The sequence below is a fragment of the Notamacropus eugenii genome, chromosome 2 (genome assembly GCF_028372415.1).
Source record: "Notamacropus eugenii isolate mMacEug1 chromosome 2, mMacEug1.pri_v2, whole genome shotgun sequence".
Classification (NCBI taxonomy): domain Eukaryota; kingdom Metazoa; phylum Chordata; class Mammalia; order Diprotodontia; family Macropodidae; genus Notamacropus; species Notamacropus eugenii.
Window position 1 is genome coordinate 188,775,508 of NC_092873.1, and position 17,928 is coordinate 188,793,435.

A 17,928-nucleotide genomic window follows, 5' to 3' on the forward strand; every position below is an offset into this window, starting at 1 on the left:
AAACAGCCACCTCATGCTTATCAGATTGGCAAAGCTGAGTGAGAAAAAAGAAAACTGACTAGAGTTGGAGAGGCTTCCAGAAACATGATGCATTGTTGATAGAACTGTGAATTGGTTCAGCCATTCTGGAAAACAATTTCTCCCCAAATTACCATATTGTGCATGCTCTTTAACCCAGAAATACTATTACTACTAGGCCTATGCCCCAACATAACTGGAGGAAGGGAAAAAGGATCCTTAATTATGAAAATACAACAGCTCTTTTTGTAGTGACAAAGAATTGAAAATGAAGGAGGTGTCTTATAAGTTGGGTAATGGCTAAATAAATTATGGTATATGAGAGTAATGGAATATTACACCAGAACAAATGAAGGGGATGGTTTCAGAAAAACCTAGGAAGAATTACACGATCTGATGCTGAGTAAAGTGGGTGGAACCTGGAGAGCAAGTTTATAAAAACAACATTGTAAAGACAAACAACTTTTAAAGACTTGAGAACTTGTACTGATGCAATGAGCAACCATGATTCCAGAGAACTGATGGTGGAGCATGCTGCTCATCTCTGATAGGGAGATAGACTCAAGATGCAGAATGAGACAGAAGTTTTTGAATATGACCAATATAAGAATTTATTGTCCTTGACCATGAAAATTTTGGGGGAGAGGTTGTTTTTCTTTTCACTGGAGAAAAGGAAAGAGTTCATAGGAAGAGGGAGAATAGGGATAGGATTTTTCCTCTATCACTTACAAGAAAAGGGGAAAAACAATCAGACTAGACAGAAAGCCAGAAGCAATCAAGAATCACAGATGATAAGCAGGACAGCTTTGAAACTATAAATTTGTCATTTGCTTAAAAAGGAAAGCACACTCTACAGAATGAAGACTTGCTGTTTTCATGCCTAGCATCCTGCCATATACATTGAGTGCTCATTTTCTTTGGATGTTTCAGTTCAAAATACAAAGGAAAAAAACTAATAGAAATGAACAGGGTGTGAAGGGGTAGAGGCAGTGAAGGTGGAAGATTTTTCCAAGGAATTTGGCACTGAAAGGAGAAATATAGAAGGAAAGCATAAAGGGATAATTTTATTGAAAATGGAAGAATTGTAGATATTTTTGTTGGCAGTAGAAAAAGGGACAGTAGAAACAATGATATTAAAGATGGCGGATGGCTGAGGGTAGTGATTGAAGACAAAAGCTGCCAGAGGAGATGGGAGGGGAATAGGGAGATCAAGGACTTCACAAGTAGGGCTGTTGGCCTTGATAAGGAGGCTTAGGAGGAGAGTTGGCTTTTTTTTTTTTCAGAAATTAGCAGAGGAAAGAATAAGGAATGACACAGTAATGATTTTGAGATGTAGAATGGTGGAGAAGAGGGAGAAATATATGGAAAAACTGGTAATCCTATTTAATTTCGCATTTTTTTTTTGTCCTGATTTCATCTGTAAATGCTTGCAGGATAACCTGGCTGAGGTAGATCCCATGTTAATCTTTCTAGAGGCTCCTCTTTTCTTCAAGTTCTCTCCCCCATTTTATGAGGTGATACTACTTGGAACGTTTAATTCTCATCCATGGTGTTTTACCTAATTTCTATTCCAGATTGGTTTGACCTTCCCCCCTCCCTTTTTTTTATCATGTTGATTAGATATCTGTCTGCCTGCCTGTGTATGTATTTGCTGAGATGGCTTTTAGCCTGTTGCAGCTTCCTTATTGTAACTACAGTTTTTATGTTGGTTAAATTTATCTTAGAGATAGTGATAGAATAAATGCCTTTACATGTTTCCATTTCCCATTTTTCAGAATTGACAGCTTATTCAAACATGTCAAATTAGACCTTCTGTAGTCTCATCATTGTCTTCTGGTCTTTAATCTTCCTTAAAATTTGGTATTTACTTTGCCCTTGACCCTAACCCATTGAAGATCTGATTACCTTAAGAGAGCTTATTCTGAAGATAATGCTGATCTGTAGTCATTTTTAGAGTTTTTTAAAATAATGTCATTTAATTCTGGCTATCTCTACTTCATCTTCTAATAATGTTTTTTTTTTTATTTAACTTTTAACATTTATTTTCACAAAATTTTGGGTTACAAATTTTCTCCCCTTTTATCCCCTCCCCCCCCCCAAACCCAAGCATTCTAATTGCCCCTGTGACCTATCTGCTCTCTCCTCTATCCTCTCTCCCTGTCCATGTCTCCGTCTTCTCTTTTGTCCTGTAGGGCCAGATAGCTTTCTTGACCCCTTAACCTGTATTTCTTGTTACCCAGTGGTAAGAACATTACATTTGGTCCTAACACTTTGACTTCCAACTTCTTTAGCTCCCTCCCTCTCCACCCCTTCCCCTTGGAAGACAAGCAATTCAATATAGGCCAAATCTGTTTAGTTTTGCAAATGATTTCCATACTAGTTGTGTTGTATAGGACTAACTATATTTCCCTCCATCCTATCCTGTCCCCCATTACTTCTATTTTCTTATGGTCCTTTCCCTCCCCATGAGTGTCGACCTCGGATTGCATTCTCCTCCCCATGCCCTCCCCTCCATCCTCCCCCCCACCCTGCTTGTGCCCCTGTCCCCCACTCTCCTGTATTATGAGATAGGTTTTCCTATCAAAATGAGTGTGCATTATATTCTTTCCTTTAGTGGAATGTGATGAGAGTAGACCTCATGTTTTTCTCTTGCCTCCCCTCTTTATCCCACCACTAATAAGTCTTTTGCTTGCCTCTTTTATGAGAGATAATTTGCCCCATATAACTTCTCCCTTTCTCCTCCCAATATTTCTCTCTCACTGCTTGATTTCATTTTTTTTTTTAAGATATGATCCCATCCTCTTCAATTCACTCTGTGCATTCTGTCTCTATGTATGTGTGCATGTGTGCATGTGTGTGTGTGTGTACTCCCACCCAATACCCAGATACTGAAATGTTTCAAGAGTTACAAATATTGTCTTTCCATGTAGGAATGTAAACAGTTCAACTTTAGTAAGTCCCTTATGACTTCTCTTTGCTGTTCACCTTTTCATGGTTCTCTTCATTCTTGTGTTAGAAAGTCAAATTTTCTTTCCAGCTCTGGTCTTTTCATCAGGAAAATTTGAAAATCCTCTATTTCATTGAAAGACCATTTTTTCTCCTGAAGTATTATACTCAGTTTTGCTGGGTAGGTGATTCTTGGTTTTAGTCCTAGTTCCTTTGACTTCTGGAATATCCTGTTCCAATACCTTCGATCCCTTAATGTAGAGGGAGCTGGATCTTGTGTTATCCTGATTGTATTTCCATAATACTTGAATTGTTTCTTTCTAGCTGCTTGCAATATTTTCTCTTTCACCTGGGAATTCTGGAATTTGGCCACAATGCTCCTAGGAGTTTCTCTTTTTGGATCTCTTTCATGCAGTGTTCTGCGGATTCCTTGAATATTTATTTTGCCCTCTGGTTCTAGAATCTCAGGGCAGTTTTCCTTGATAATTTCATGGAAGATGATATCTAGGCTCTTCTTTTGATCATGGTTTTCAGGTAGTCCCAGAATTTTTACATTGTCTCTCCTGATTCTATTTTCCAGGTCAGTTGTTTTTCCAATAAGATATTTCACATTATCTTCCATTTTTCGAATCTGCACGCTATGTTCTGTGATATGTCTTTCTCATAAAGTCCTTAGCGTCCATCTGTACCATTCCAGTTTTGAAAGATCTATTTTCTTCAGTGAGCTTTTGAATCTCCTTTTCCATTTGGTTAATTCTGCTTTTGAAAGCATTCTTCTCCTCATTGGCCCCTTGCACCTCCCTTGCCAACTGAGTTAGGCTAGTTCTCAAGGTGCCAATTTCTTCAAGATTTTTTTGGTTCTCCTTTAGCAGGGAGCTGATCTGCTTTTCATGCTTCTCCCTCATCCCTCTCATTTCTCTTCCCAGTCTTTCCTCCACCTCTCTAACTTGATTTTCAAAATTCCTCTTGAGTTCTTCCATGGCCCGAGCCCATTGGGTGGGCTGGGACACAGAATCCTCGATTTCTGTGTCTTTGCCTGATGGCAAGCATTGTTCCTCCCCATCAGAAAGGAAGGGAGGAAGTGTCTTTTCTCCGAGAAAGTACCCTTCAATAGTTTTATCTCTTTTCCCTTTTCTGGGCATTCTCCCCAGCCAGTGACCTGACCTCTGAATGTTCTCCTCACACCCTTCTCGCCTCGTGGTCCTCCCAGCCAGCGTTTGGGAACTGAGATTCAAATGCTGCTTCCCGCCTTAGGATTTTTGGCAGGGGCAGGGCTGCTATTCAGTGTGAGAATTAAGTTCAGGTGGTCAGGGGCAGGGCCGCCTCTCAAGCATAGTTCCCTCTGGGGGTTTATGCACAGACCTTCCACAATGGATCCAGGCTCCCGCCCGTTTGGGGAGCCCCTGTCTGTAGCCGCCTCTCAGCTTCTATCTCCTGGGGGGGCCCGAGCCATGGGGGCACCCCACTCCCCTCTCGACCCGCCAAAGACACTCTCTTACCTACCCCCGTCAGTCACCTGTTGGTGGGGGGGCTTGTGCCGCTGCTGGAGATCCCGTCTCTGGAGCCTTCTCGGATCTGTACCTCTCGGAGCCGTGGCCGCCGCCGCTGCCGCAGGTCCGGGCTGGGCTCCGCGTCTGCAGCGCGATGGACCTTTTGCGAGAGGTTTGCAGGTCCCTCTGTGGGTGGAGGGACCCGCGTGGCCGCTGGAGATCCCGTCCCCGTAGCCTGCTCAGATCTTTTCCTCACGGTGTCGCTGCCGCGGCAGGGCTACCCTCTGCTCCCCGTCCTGGTGCCCAGTCCACGGCGCGAAGGACCCCCTGCGAGAGGTTTGCAGGTCTCTCTGGAACAGAAATCTCCCTCGCTCCAATATTCCGTGGTCTCTGGGTGCAGAATTCGCCCTGGGTTGGTCCCCTCTAGCCGTTCTGTGGTTTGTGGGTTCGGAGCTGTGTGTATGTGCGTCTTTCTACTTCGCCATCTTGGCTCCGCCCCTCTAATAATGTTTTTTGAAGAAAGCCAGAGTGAGACATCTGAGTCATCAACAAACTTTTAGCTTCTTTCACTGGAGAAGGACATGGCAAGCCACTCCAGTATCTTTGCCAAGAAAACTCCATGGACAGTATGATCCACAGTATGACAAAGAATTAGATACAACTGAACAACAACAAAAATCTAGCAGTCTATATATCCACTGGATATCATTGTAATTATCTTAATAAAGGTCTGGTTACTCTTTCCCATCTTGAGTATTTCAGGGCAAGAAGAAGTGATGTTTCTTGTTGCCTTTGGTTAAATGAAAAAACAATTCTCCAAAGTCCTTAGGAATATTTGAAATTGCTTAGTCTTGTGAAATCTAAAGTGAATTACTCTTTAATCTAGGTTGAAGTATCCCAAGGATTTACACTGGGAGAAGACACTCATCTGATAACTCCTCATTCCCCAAAGCAACCAATCAAACCTTCTCCTTCCTTCTCTGTCTCCACCCCATCCCACTTTAGTTAACCTGGAATTTAAAGACAGAGGTGGGGTCATATATTACTGGCATTCCAAATTAGAGTCTGAATGTATTTTCCCTTAGAAATGTTACATTGTTTCACACATACAGTCTTTTACATTTGGTTAGTTTCTGTAGTACTAAGTATTAATACATTATTGTGCTTTAAGTAAATTGTTAAATGAGCTGGCCAAAAAAGTCTAAGTGCCATTTAATGTTATTTCTATGAGAAAATGCATTTTGACTTTTAAAATCCTTTACACATATACTTTAGAAGACAAGTCATGAAAACCAGGACTGTTTTTTTTTTAAGTGATGTGATGTGGTCTGGAAAGACAGATTGCTACTCATATCCTCCAGGAAAGAAGAGACAGAACTAACATATATGACAATTAGAGAAGATTTAAGGTCTTGAACAGTAGGAAATTGGTGCAATAGGAATTCAAAGGAGAAAGAGATGAGTGTTAGCCAAAGTCCCAAGCAGGAGAGGTAAGATTTAGATGGGCAGAAGGGAGGACAGACAAAAAGAATTACAGAAATTTCATTAAGACTGAATTTCTATTCAGCCTCTTTTATTGTTGTTCACTTGATTGTTTTTTGATTCTTTGTGACCCTATGGATCATACTGTCCGTGGGGTTTTCTTGGCAAAGATACTGGAGTGGTTTGCCATTTCCTTCTCCAGCTCATTTTACAGATGCTGAATCTGAGGCAAGCAGAGTTAAGTGACTTGCCCAGGGTCACACAGTTAATATATCTAAAACTGAATTTGAACTCAGGTCTTCCTGACCTCAGGCCCATAGGTCTATCCACCAAGCTACCTAGCCTGTATTAGTAAACTGTTACTATATTGATTTGAAGTCACTGCCCCAGGAAATGAAAATTTTAAAAAAAATTTAAAGAATTTTTCTCATGTCTTCAAAAATAGAGAGAAGATGTTTCATTTAAGCAGGTGGAAATGCTAATGCTAGTCTTCAAAGTGAGCCAAGAAATGCTTCAGATAACCTTGTCTGAGCAGTCACATTTATCTTTTCATTACTACTTGAGTGTTTTAAGCTTTCAGCGTTCCTTGATCCTAGATTAAGTAAGCAAAGGTATACGCTGGCACTTTAAAAATGATTATTTTTCTATATAATGTGTGGATTCGATTTTATCTCAATCACACCCCAGAATTTCATTCAGTGTAGAGTTGTCTTTGTGTGGAAGCCTTATTAGGTACAACCCGGAAAAGGTTTGGTTTCAGAGAATACAGTCAAATTTGAGCTGTTTCTTCTGTTTGTCTGTTGTAAAGGTACCATCTTCTTTATTGAGGAAGCAGTGTGGGAGTGTAGAATATATGTTGGATTTGTTAGTCAGGTGATACCTGCCCACATTCACTGGTTGGATCACCAGCTCACTTACCCTCTTTGAGACTCTTTGCTCATCTGTGAAGTTCAAGATAGTACATAGGAGTAACCCAAGATGATGGTGCACATTTAATGGGTTGTTAAGTCGGACTCTTCATCACCCTTTTTGGGGTTTTCTTGTTTGCCATTTCCTTCTCTAATCATGCACATAGTTAAGTACCTAACTGGTTGAGTTGTGAGGATTGAATAATATTATGTATTCAAAGTGCTTTATAAACCTTAGCCTCTACAAATCTCAGCCCCTCTTATTATTATGTGATTTGGTAAGTAAGTAATATGCCTTGATGCCCTCCAAGTCTCCTTCTTCTTGCCTGAAGTTTTTTAGATGGGTCCTTAACAAATAAAAGTCAGAAGCACGTAGGAAAAGAAGGGGATAGTCAATTCTTCATTTTTAATTCCAAACATGAAAACTTGGACAAAAGCAATGTATGATTGATTGTTTTAGATTCCCAAAGCAAGTCATAATTCGACATGAACTTGTCATGGCTACTACTTTTTTTTTCTGTTTGCAGATGAAGAACTAGCATTGGATTATAGTTTTGACAGAGACTTAAGAGACTATCACAAACTTTATTGGGAAACAGAATTCAAGCCTGTGGCACAGCAACTTCTTAAACGTATTCAGAGCCACCACACCTTCCTTGAACCTCTACCTATTCCTTCTTTTTAATATGGTAAAAGTCTGGTAGGTGATTAACAATATAAAGATGAATTCAAGTTGGGTCTTTTCATAAAAAAGTAATAAATTCAAACACTTTTTCATGAATAAATATGGAACAATTCATTTATCCTCAGGTACTGATTTTTAGAGAGTAGACTTAAATGCAATGAATAGTTCCCATTGTAATCAGTATATTATAAAAAGTGAATGTGTAAATTGTTATAAACTTTCTACTCTAAGAAATTTGAGATAAAATACTTTCATTATTTTTCTAATGAAATGATTCTTCTGTTAAAGATTTAATAGTTTCAGTCTTTCAAAATTCTTCTGCAGCACACATTCTGGAATCTAAATTCTTGACAGTTTAATTTGTCCATTACTAAATGAGATGTGCATTGTAGATGAAACCCTTTAAATCTGAATGAAGTTCTAAAATGGCAGTACGTTTTAAAATGAACAAGTTAGCTAATTCATATTTTATCTGCAGTGAATCCATTTTCTGATACGGTGGCTTTTGTGGGGGGTGTGGAGATAAGGAGGAGGCAGGTTGGGATCATGTCAGGGATAAACAAGATCCATAACAAAAGGAGGCTTTGGTTTTGCTCTGGCCGGGTCTAAATCACTGAATATCCATAATGAGGCTAGTTGAACAAAGCCTAGTGCCTTTCCTTTGGGTTACTTTGTGTACTCACATGCTGCTTTGTGTGAAGTGTAGGGGATTTTTCTTTTTCTTTTTCTTTTTTTTTTGCTAAATGCTCTTTTGCTAAATGCTAAAATCAGAAGAACCACCAAGACTAATATTATTTTTCCCTCTCTTTAAAATACTAGTCATGAAAAGGTCCTAGAAAGAGGAAGTCATTTTTGTCAAACTACTTTGAAAATGAAGTTTGATTCTAGCTTCCTTTTATTAGTTGTTTCATCCGCAGTTCTGCCTGTCCCTAAGAGATCATCAGAGCAGTGGCCTGGTTGACAAACTCAGGTTTGTGTGGGGATATCCTATTATAGACTAAACTGGAACGTGAGGACTGTTAGAAGGAACTCCAGCTCCAAGGTTCCTCTAGATAGATCAGGTACCAGACGTGGATCCCAGGGACTGAATGGGCTTCTGTGGAGTGTGGAGAGGGGCTGTAAAGAGTTTTGGAAGTGTATTGGTCTTATTATGGTAGAACTTAACGCAAGAATATTTAGTCTGTGTCTAACCTAATTTGGCAGTCATGGCTCTACCAACAATCTGGGTGATGTTGGACAGGTCATGTTATCCTCTGGGTCTTAGTTTCATTATCTGTTTAAAAAAAGGATGTGTGTGTATGGTGGGGGGAGGTTAGACTAGATTATTTTGAAGATCCCTCCACCTCTATGACTCTGATGTTCTACTCGGTGTAACATAGATAGCTGTTTTTGAGCCTTACTGTACTCTAGTCAAATAATTTGGCCAGAGTTTGCGTTTGTCCCTTCCAAAACATTCCAGAGACCAGTCTTCACATGAGGAAGTCTCCTTTAACAAAGGAGAACTCTTAAAATGGCATACAATGTTCAAATTTTTTTTCCCAAATGGTAATATTTAATATTTTTACATAATCATTATTTTACTGCTAAGAATTTCTTCCTAGGTTCATAAATCTCAAGGGAAAAACTATTAAATTCATGTGAGTGTTGGGCCAGGCTTGAGAAACACAGTAAGAAAAAAGGACCAAGTGTGAAGAGCCAATTTTTGCCCTCCACTGACCCTTTTCCCTTGTGCCATGTGTAGACAGACTTTGACAAGAACCATGATGATGTAGGAAAGCATTTCTATTTACTAGTCTGATTATTTTTAGTAACCTTCCTGTAATGTCTAAACAACTAGAAGAATTAAATTCCCTTGGAATTTAATAATTGGCTCAGGTTAAAACAAGGATTATCATTGCCCTTTACATTGAAAAATTTAACTTAGTCACTCACCTGGCTTTGACATTATGACAAATGGAAAATTGAGAGATTTTACTTATCTTTTTTCCCAAAAAAACCTCAGAAATGGTCTTTCCATGATTAAATTGGAAGAAAAACCTTTTTTATGTTTAGGATATTCCCTTGGGCTGAAAGCTGTTTTTCCCTCTCCCAGTTTTGTCTGGTTACTATTAGATTATAGTAACATTAGAAATCCTATGTTTAGTTTGGGGAAAACTATTACTGTGTAACAGGAAGCACCTGTGATATGTATATATATTTTTTATTTCATACTGCACATACTGTTCAGGTAATGAATACGTTTGAGATTAATGGTAAGAGAGAGAAATTCAGATATTAAGTCAAATTTTCAAATAAGTTGCTTAAAGCAAAGTGGACGAAGCAGTTGACCCTCCATTATTCAGCCTTGTGTTCTTTTGTTGCATAAGCTAAGGCTCAAAAATGTTTTGGCTCTTCACTAGTAATCTTCTGGGGGTAAGGGACGAGGCAGGGAATATAAAAACTGGAGAAACAAACTAGCTAGTTTGTCTCTCCACAGATATTTTACTTGCAGTAGCCAACTGCAGGAAGGTTAAATGGGCAGGTCCTACTGAAAATAGGCTTATCTGGAAACACACAAGGATCTTTCTGCTGATAAATGTAAAAAGATGATCTCTACACTTAAATCTTAAAACCGAATTCTCTGATAATGTACTTGTGTATTTTGTTTTGTTTTTACATTTTGTGTCATCAGTTATCTTGCTGTAAGCCCCACTGAGGGCATGGACATCTGCCCCAGAACATATGCTGCCTTCCTATATGGGCACTCTCTGAATGTGAAATTGTTGTTTCTTGATGGAGGGCTACAACATAACTGAAATTGAACTCTCCTGTACAGATCTGATTGATGTTGGCTTTATTTTTGTTCCTAACAGTTTTATTTTTAGCTTTTAAAAATATATAGCAAGCAAAGGTTCATTTCAGACAACCCAAGAATAATTCCCAAAGAAAAGAATTTTGACATCATCATAAAGGTGTGCACATCCCTGATTTCACTAGAATGCTGCAGCTTTTTATTCTGGGCCTGGTTTACTACTATCAGAAAGGAAAAATTCATCTGCAAATGGCTGTTTAATGGAGGTGTGCACGGTACCCAAAACAGTAGTCTTGTTTACCATATGAATATTGAAAGACTCAAAACAATGGTTTTAAGGAAATGAAATGTGAAAAATAAAAATCAGTGCCCATTGTCTACCAAGTATTTCTCAAACTCCTTTGCCTGGCATTCAAGGTCCTCCAGATGGCACCAGCTCAGATGGGCTCCAATTCCCTGCCCCTCCATTCCTTTTCACCTGCTGCATTCCCACTCTTCCTTTAAAATTCACATTCATTCCCTTTAGACTTCTAGAGCACTTTGTTTTGCAACTCGTTGATGCACTTATATGATATTATGTATAGTAAGTTATGTGTTTGTGCTTATCCTGGTATCAGGCTGTGAGCTCCAAGAGAGCAGGGACTATGTCTTAACTCTGTATCTTTCCCTAGCAAAGTGCTCTGGCACACCATGGGCATTTAATACATTTCTGTTGAACGAATGAATAAAGTGAGATAAAAAATGGAGAAAAAAATTATCCTTTATTTAATAAGACCAATAATACTGACAGACTTAAAAGCAGTTCATGCTTCCATAATACAAAGTTTTCAATACATTTTTCAAACCAGTTTGCATTTCAAAGTTAGCATTTTTTTTTTGTAAATGAAATTTGTTTTGCAATACTACAAGTTCTACAGCTTTATTATCTAAGTAGCTGCACTACTGTCAACATGGGGGCGATGGGTGTAATACCCCTAGAACTGCTCACAGTTGAGGTGCTAGAAAAAAATCCAGCATGACACTGCCTGCCCGCCAGTGTCAGAAACTACCCAAGGAAACATATCATGTGGCTGTCAGCAGTGCTTGTAGCTTATGCACTGTCCTGGAAGATTGCACTGTGAAGGACTCAATCTTCTTAGGAAGGCCAGCATTAATTGGTGTCATACAGTAAGTAAATGTTTAAAATAAAACCTGTCCTATATAGTATTTTCAAAAGCAAACTATAGTGAAGAAAAAAATTGTTAACTTTGAAAACGGTCATTGTTGAGATGGGAGGCTTGTCTAGATTTTTAAATTTTAAATTCAAAATGAACACATATGCAGATTTTGCTTTAAACCACACAAATCACAGAGGCTCAGACGGTAGCAGTGCTCACTGTATCTCTAATAGCTTAACTGGGGCAGCCAGTCCCGTTCTCTCTCTACCGGCGGAAAGAGCAGCACCAAAATCTTCTGAAATTCCTTACGCATCACTAAGCTTTAGTCATTATCGAGTCCCATCGCTGTGCACTCCAGCTCGGGTTATCTTATCAAAAAGCAATGGAACTCGGAGAGTCACACAGCTTCTTAAACTGTAATAAAGCAGAAGCCTGTGAACCCCAGCTCTCACCTTGGAGGAGGAGCCAAGCACTGCCTACTCATGCCCACAGTAAGAGAGCAGAAACTAAAGGAATCATGGCACAATGGAGGTGTGAATGCTGGATCTGCCCGTGGTCCTGGGGCTCCATTCCTCCCCCCCTTGTAGACACCATCTTCTGATCATTCCATCAACTTTTTGAACTGAGTAAAGACTTCAGGTCATATAGCGGGTAATGGCTCTCAGAGCATAAAGTAGTTCAGCTTGCATCCGAGCTTCTATAAGAAGCAAATTAACATGAACCTGAATATGGAAAAAAATACCACATTAACAGCTTGGATATCTGGATACTTATGTTTGTTTCACTATTTTTATAAGTGAACACGATGCTTAACTTAAGTCCAGGCTACCAAATGAAATAAAGTAGTATTCTCCTAGAGAACTAATCAAAAAAGTTATGGCTAGTATTCTTTTTGGAAAGCTTTTCTGAACTTCAATTTGTGTTTAATAAAATACTTAGAGATAGAACACAACTTTGGATGCAACTACACAATGCTTTATTAAATACCAGCATTCAATGTAAAGACGATGTTCTGCAATTTCCATTAAGACAATTTTAAGAGTGGCAGGATCTTCACCCTTGCCCCATCTCTGTTCCTGCTTACTTCCCTCAAAGTAAAGACTATTTTATACTAACACTCTTCCTGCCTCCTAAGCTACTGCAATGTAAAATCACACTAGCACTAACCCCTCACCCTTCTGTCTCTAGTTCTGCAGTCACCTCTCCTAAGCAGGCCACAGCCTACTCAACTCACTGCCATCACCCCTGAACCACTCTCTGGCCCTAATATGCTCTTTCCTAAGGAACATGTGTACTAGTACCCCTGTCACCTTTTCTTTTGGTTAGGTAGAAGGGTAATAAGTACTAGAGAATTTGAAGGGCTTTGAGATAATGAGTGAAAATAATTTAGAATCTGTCAATAGAACAAGATAAAAATGCACACATACCTTCTCGGAGTGCTTGAATTGCCTCCAGAAGCTATCATACATTCTTTTTGTAGCCTTCTCAGGAGTGCAGACTACAGTTTTGATATAAACTTTAAAGCTACGATCCAAAAGCTGATTAATTTCACCATAGTCATAGTCATCATATCTGTTTCAAATGGGAAAAAAAGGTGTTAAAGTGGCATTCTCCATTGTATATTCAGTCAGTTAACATTTAGTGCCTATATTTTCCCTTTAAAAAATTATATCATTATGAGTTTCTTGCCACTACATGGATTTTTATTTGTGAGCAGCAGAAAGGAAAAACAATTTTGGAATACTGGACACATTGGATTTAAGGCAGGCTTGGATGGAGGGCTATATTTTCTGCAAGCTTCTATTACAGCAAGGACACGGCATGGGTACTGACTTCCTGCGACTAGAGAAGAGGGAGTACCAGAAAGTAGAAATAGTACAAAAATTGAAGGTACCATAGAAAATCTCCACTTATTTGGAAATTTTGCCTGAGGTCTTCCCCTCTCTGAAGTTGAAACTCTTGTCTGGTCCTGGTTCCTGCCTTTCTCTGCCTGGAGTTCTCAGATTATGGGCACAAACCATTGCCTGGCACAGACTATAAATCTTTCTAGTCTGGTAGGACCTGACAGTTTGTTCTTGACTGTGCACCACTAACATCACTGTTTGATGAGATTGGAGCAAGACTTTGATAGATTTTATTCTGATGGAAGGCTTGATGGCCAACTTAAGGGGTTAGCATGGCTACTATATATGCAATCAAAGGAACTCAGAAGAAGTTAAAAGTGGTGACATTGTACTTTATGCTATAAAGGTATAATTTATTACTGTGAAAACTTATTTTCACTTGAATGATGACAAACCATTGTATTGTTATAACCTCATTTCCTCTAAGACTGAAATGTTAATCTGTAGAAAGTAATTTTTTACTTCTATGAAATACCATAGTTGGAAAAAAATTAAGACACCCATGTGACTTTCAATAAAATTCAAGGGAAAATTTTGTTTTAAGAGACATTTAGGTCAGCGATATTTAAGAATGTGTAACCTTATATTTAAATATGGGCTAAAAATACTGTGAAAGGAGGTATTTAAGGCAACTTAGAGGGAAGGATAGTCCACGTGATAACAACTTTCTTTTTAAAAACGAAGAACATTTTAAGAGACTAACCTTATTCCAAACATGCAGTGAATATAGTTCCAAATTGCACGCCTAAGCATTGATGTATCTACATCTTTATGCATTGCCATTGTATTATATGTCAGATTGTAAGCAATGTGAAATTTTTCATCAATCAATTGTCCCACATCTGGATAAAGACGATTAACCAGAGAGTAGCCATGGTCTTCCCAGCAATAGTCCTATATACAGCAGAAGATGTATCATGTATGTGAAAGATGAAAATTTGGACAAGAACATTATTACAAAGTCTGTGATTCTAGTTTTACATTACCAGTTTAAATCAGAACATAGTATTTTTATTAACAAAATCATTAGTAGAATCCAATTGTCTTTATGTAGCTGATTTTGAAATCCCCATGTCCAGGTCTGATCTTTCACTTGTGAGGCAGAACCCTATTGTATATTGTACCTCAGCCTAAAAATCAGCATGTTACAGACTGAACTGATAATCATTATATGCATTAAAACCAGCTATCATTCCTAACTTCCTTTCAGAGCTCCAGTCTTCCAGGCTAGGAACCTTTGAGTCATCTCTCTCTGTCCCTATATCTGATTTACATAATAGCTTATTTTATTCACATAATAGCTCTCAGATTCGCTCCATCCTTCTTTATCTTTCCTACCACTACCCAAATCTTGCTTCTCATCATATTACACTGAAATTTCTTTAAACATCTACTAACTGGTGTTTCTGCATCTAATCTCCCTACTCCTTTCACACATCAATGTCAAGAGTCATGGCTGCCAAGGCCAAAAAATTCATCTTCTATTGATCAGTCTTTCTTCCCTTCACTAGGTTGGTCACTGAGAGCACTCTCAGTACTGTCAGGAATATTATTGTTCAGTCACGTTCTACTCTTCGTGACTCCATTTGGGGTTTTCTTGGCAAAGATACTGGAGTGATTTACCATTTCCTTCTCCAGCTCATATGACAGAGGAGGAAACTGAGGCCAACAGAATTAAGTACCTTGTCCAGGGTCACACAGCTAGTAAGTGTCTTGAGGCCAGATTTGAATTCAGATCTTCATGTCTCTAGGTGCAGCACTCTATCCACTGTACCTCTTAGCTGCCCTTGTCAAGACTATACATAAAGATTTCTTAGCCTGGTAGAAACTGCCAGAGCTTGTATTCTGATGGTGTAGTTTTGAGAATCCATGCTCACTTTTAAATCAAAATGAGGCATCAGAAAAGTGGCTTAATTCTCCCCAAATTCCTCTTCTATCATGTATAAGAAACTATACCCTCTCTTGCTTGCTGTACTAAATTCTAAAGTCCTCTGCTTACCACCCAAAGCTCTGCCTAATGTGGCACTGCTCTGGTTTCTCACAGCTACTCAACAGGGACTTTTTGCTTCTATTAAAATCTATTCTTCATACTGTTCCATTTTTCTACCGGACCACCTTATCTCCAGAAAGCTAATTCTCTCCTCCAGGGAAGTTTTCATTTTGTTTATTCTTCTTTGTACTACCTAAATCCTCCCTTGCTTGGACTACTGCAACAAAACTTGGTGGTCTTGGCCACAAGTTATCCAACATTCTATGCATGAGTCCTCTCCCACCAGACAGTCTCTGTGTTCCCCAAGGGGGTTGGAAATTGTGATTCCCACTTCTTTTGTGTCCTTGTAGAACTAACTAAAGTGCTAGCAATGGTCAATGCTCAAAAAAAACTTGGCTGATTGAATGACACACAATAATAAAATATCACTTTGTAAAATAAGGGGTAGAGGATAGGAAGAAAATCCACTTTAACTAATGAAATACATGAACCTAGAATATTTAGTAAATTCATTTAAAACAATTATAAATCATTGTTGAAAGATTCGACAAGTTTCAGTGATACTGTAGCTGAACAAATGACATAACAGATTTATGAAGCATACTTTGGTCCTCCCTGCCCAAATTTACTTCACATCATTCCCCTTCCAGGGCTCTTATATTCTGACCAAACTGGTCAACTCCTTCTTCCTCAGGTTGATGTTCAGCTTCCCATTGCTGTGCTTTTAGGCTCAAGTGGCCTCCCATGTCGGGAATAATATACTTCCTCCTCACATCTCCCTCTTAGAATCCTTGACTTTTCAATGCCACGCTGAGGAGAAACCTCTGATTTTTCTTTTCTTTTTCCCCTAGTTATCAGTACTCTTTTCAAATTATCTTGCATTTACTGATTATATATAGTATGTGTAGTATAAGTGTGAATACACCCCTAATCTCCTAATATTAGTCTATATGTAACCTCGATAGGGATATATATGTAGACTTACCTATTGATGTCTATCTATCTTGGGTGCGTTTTTCTTTTTCAGTAAAATAAAAGCTAATAAATAAGAGCACAGGAATTCTTTTTTCCTTATTTTCCCCTAGCAACAGTGCCTGGCACAGAGCAGATGCTTAATAATGTTTACTGACTGATCCCAGCTTCTCAACTGGGACCACTGCTATTCTTATCGCCTACAGAAACAGAAGCCTAGAGGACCATGGTGGTCCTAATTACAATAAATTCTAAATTTGCAGAGTTAATTCAAGTTTTACTGTATATTACAGTCAATAATCTGATATCATTATTTTCATTTATTTACTCATAACACTAAAGAATAACTTTACAAAAGTCAAAGTTAAATCTGAAATCTATAAAGAGAATGGCACTGCTTTCAGTTAAATTCAGGGAATATTTCAATCTTAAAAGGAATTCAGGTAATTGACATCTAAAATGTACATTTCCTTTCTTGCAATAATTTAGTACAGCAAGCAAGAGAGAGGGTAGTAGGGTACCAATTTTTTAAAAACAAATGTAAGGCTAAAAATAGTGCCTTTATCTAGTCAGCCCTCTGATTTATGGATGCCATTCCCCCCTGCCCTCAATCCAGCTATTCCAATTCCTTATGTCTTCCACTGATACCAAAGACTCCTAGGATTCTCTGATACCTATGAAGTCTTGGAAAAATACCTGCTGAGGTGAAGTTGAGTTCTCTTTCCCATTGTTGGTGCTGCAAGAGAGGAAATGTATTCTTGACATTCCAAGTTGGAATCTAACTTTTTACAGAGAAACAATGCTATAAAGGGTAACCAGACTGAAATACTATCACCATCATCATACTTCATCTATATTCTTAGTTAAATATCAGTTTTCATTGGCTATTGTGAAAATTTTTATAAAAGGCTTGAATGAGAAGATATATTCTGAGCTCCAAACAATAACCTTACAAACTTTCAGAATAAGATCCACGCCTTATTTGGGAACTACAAAATTAATTTCCCTTTACCAGTTTTTAGAGTTCTTGAAACCAGGTCCCTCTCAAGCTACAACATGGCTTTTTACATAGAGTATGTAAAATATATATTTCAGTTTCACCTGAACTCGCAATGTTGGCACATGCATCCCATGTCTAGAGAAGTCTTTATAGCCATAGCTAGTGTCCTCAAAGTGGCGTGAGACATCTCTTGCTGGTGCAGTTTCTTCATCATCTGCAGTAAGGAAAATGATGTTATTGGCTTTTTAATAAGGGTCTATAATAATATTTTATCCACATGGATTTCCTTCTCTTCAAGTAATTCAAATAAAATCCTAATGTGGTATCCTGGAAAAGTAGGTTAGATTCCACTAATGAGTGGAAATGCACTGAAGGTAGCATTTCCAAAGACATTCTCAGGCACATAATTTTTTAAATATTTTCTGACTTGTTTCCCATAATTTTTTTAAAAGAGGAAATATTTTAGAAGCATGATTTTCATACAAGTTTGGAAACACTTGTGGTGAATACCTGAAGATAAAAACATGGATTAAATATCTAACTGTGGTACCATGCTATAAAATGTTACTTAATAATTACATAGTT

At 38.5% G+C, this 17,928-nt stretch overlaps 2 protein-coding genes across 5 annotated transcripts in view; one reads left to right on the forward strand and one right to left on the reverse strand.

The window, feature by feature from the left end:
• Positions 1 to 7,629, forward strand: part of ARMC2 (armadillo repeat containing 2) — a 168,955-nt gene extending 161,326 nt beyond the window's left edge. For 2 of the 3 annotated variants that reach the window (XM_072643004.1, XM_072643003.1), the window contains exon 18: positions 7,372 to 7,629. In XM_072643004.1, coding sequence (XP_072499105.1) covers positions 7,372 to 7,529 — 158 coding nt within the window. In that variant the 3' untranslated portion in view covers positions 7,530 to 7,629. The remainder of the gene's footprint in view (positions 1 to 7,371) is intronic. The other variant, XM_072643005.1, reaches the window with a different exon arrangement.
• A 3,433-nt stretch (positions 7,630 to 11,062) lies between these two features.
• SESN1 (sestrin 1) overlaps positions 11,063 to 17,928 on the reverse strand; it is a 132,447-nt gene continuing 125,581 nt past the window's right edge. For both annotated transcript variants that reach the window (XM_072643007.1, XM_072643008.1), the window contains exons 7-10: positions 17,445 to 17,557; positions 14,085 to 14,275; positions 12,905 to 13,049; positions 11,063 to 12,199 (exon numbers count right to left, since the gene is read on the reverse strand). In XM_072643007.1, the coding sequence (XP_072499108.1) occupies positions 12,113 to 12,199; positions 12,905 to 13,049; positions 14,085 to 14,275; positions 17,445 to 17,557 (536 nt within the window). In that variant the 3' untranslated portion in view covers positions 11,063 to 12,112. The remainder of the gene's footprint in view (positions 12,200 to 12,904; positions 13,050 to 14,084; positions 14,276 to 17,444; positions 17,558 to 17,928) is intronic.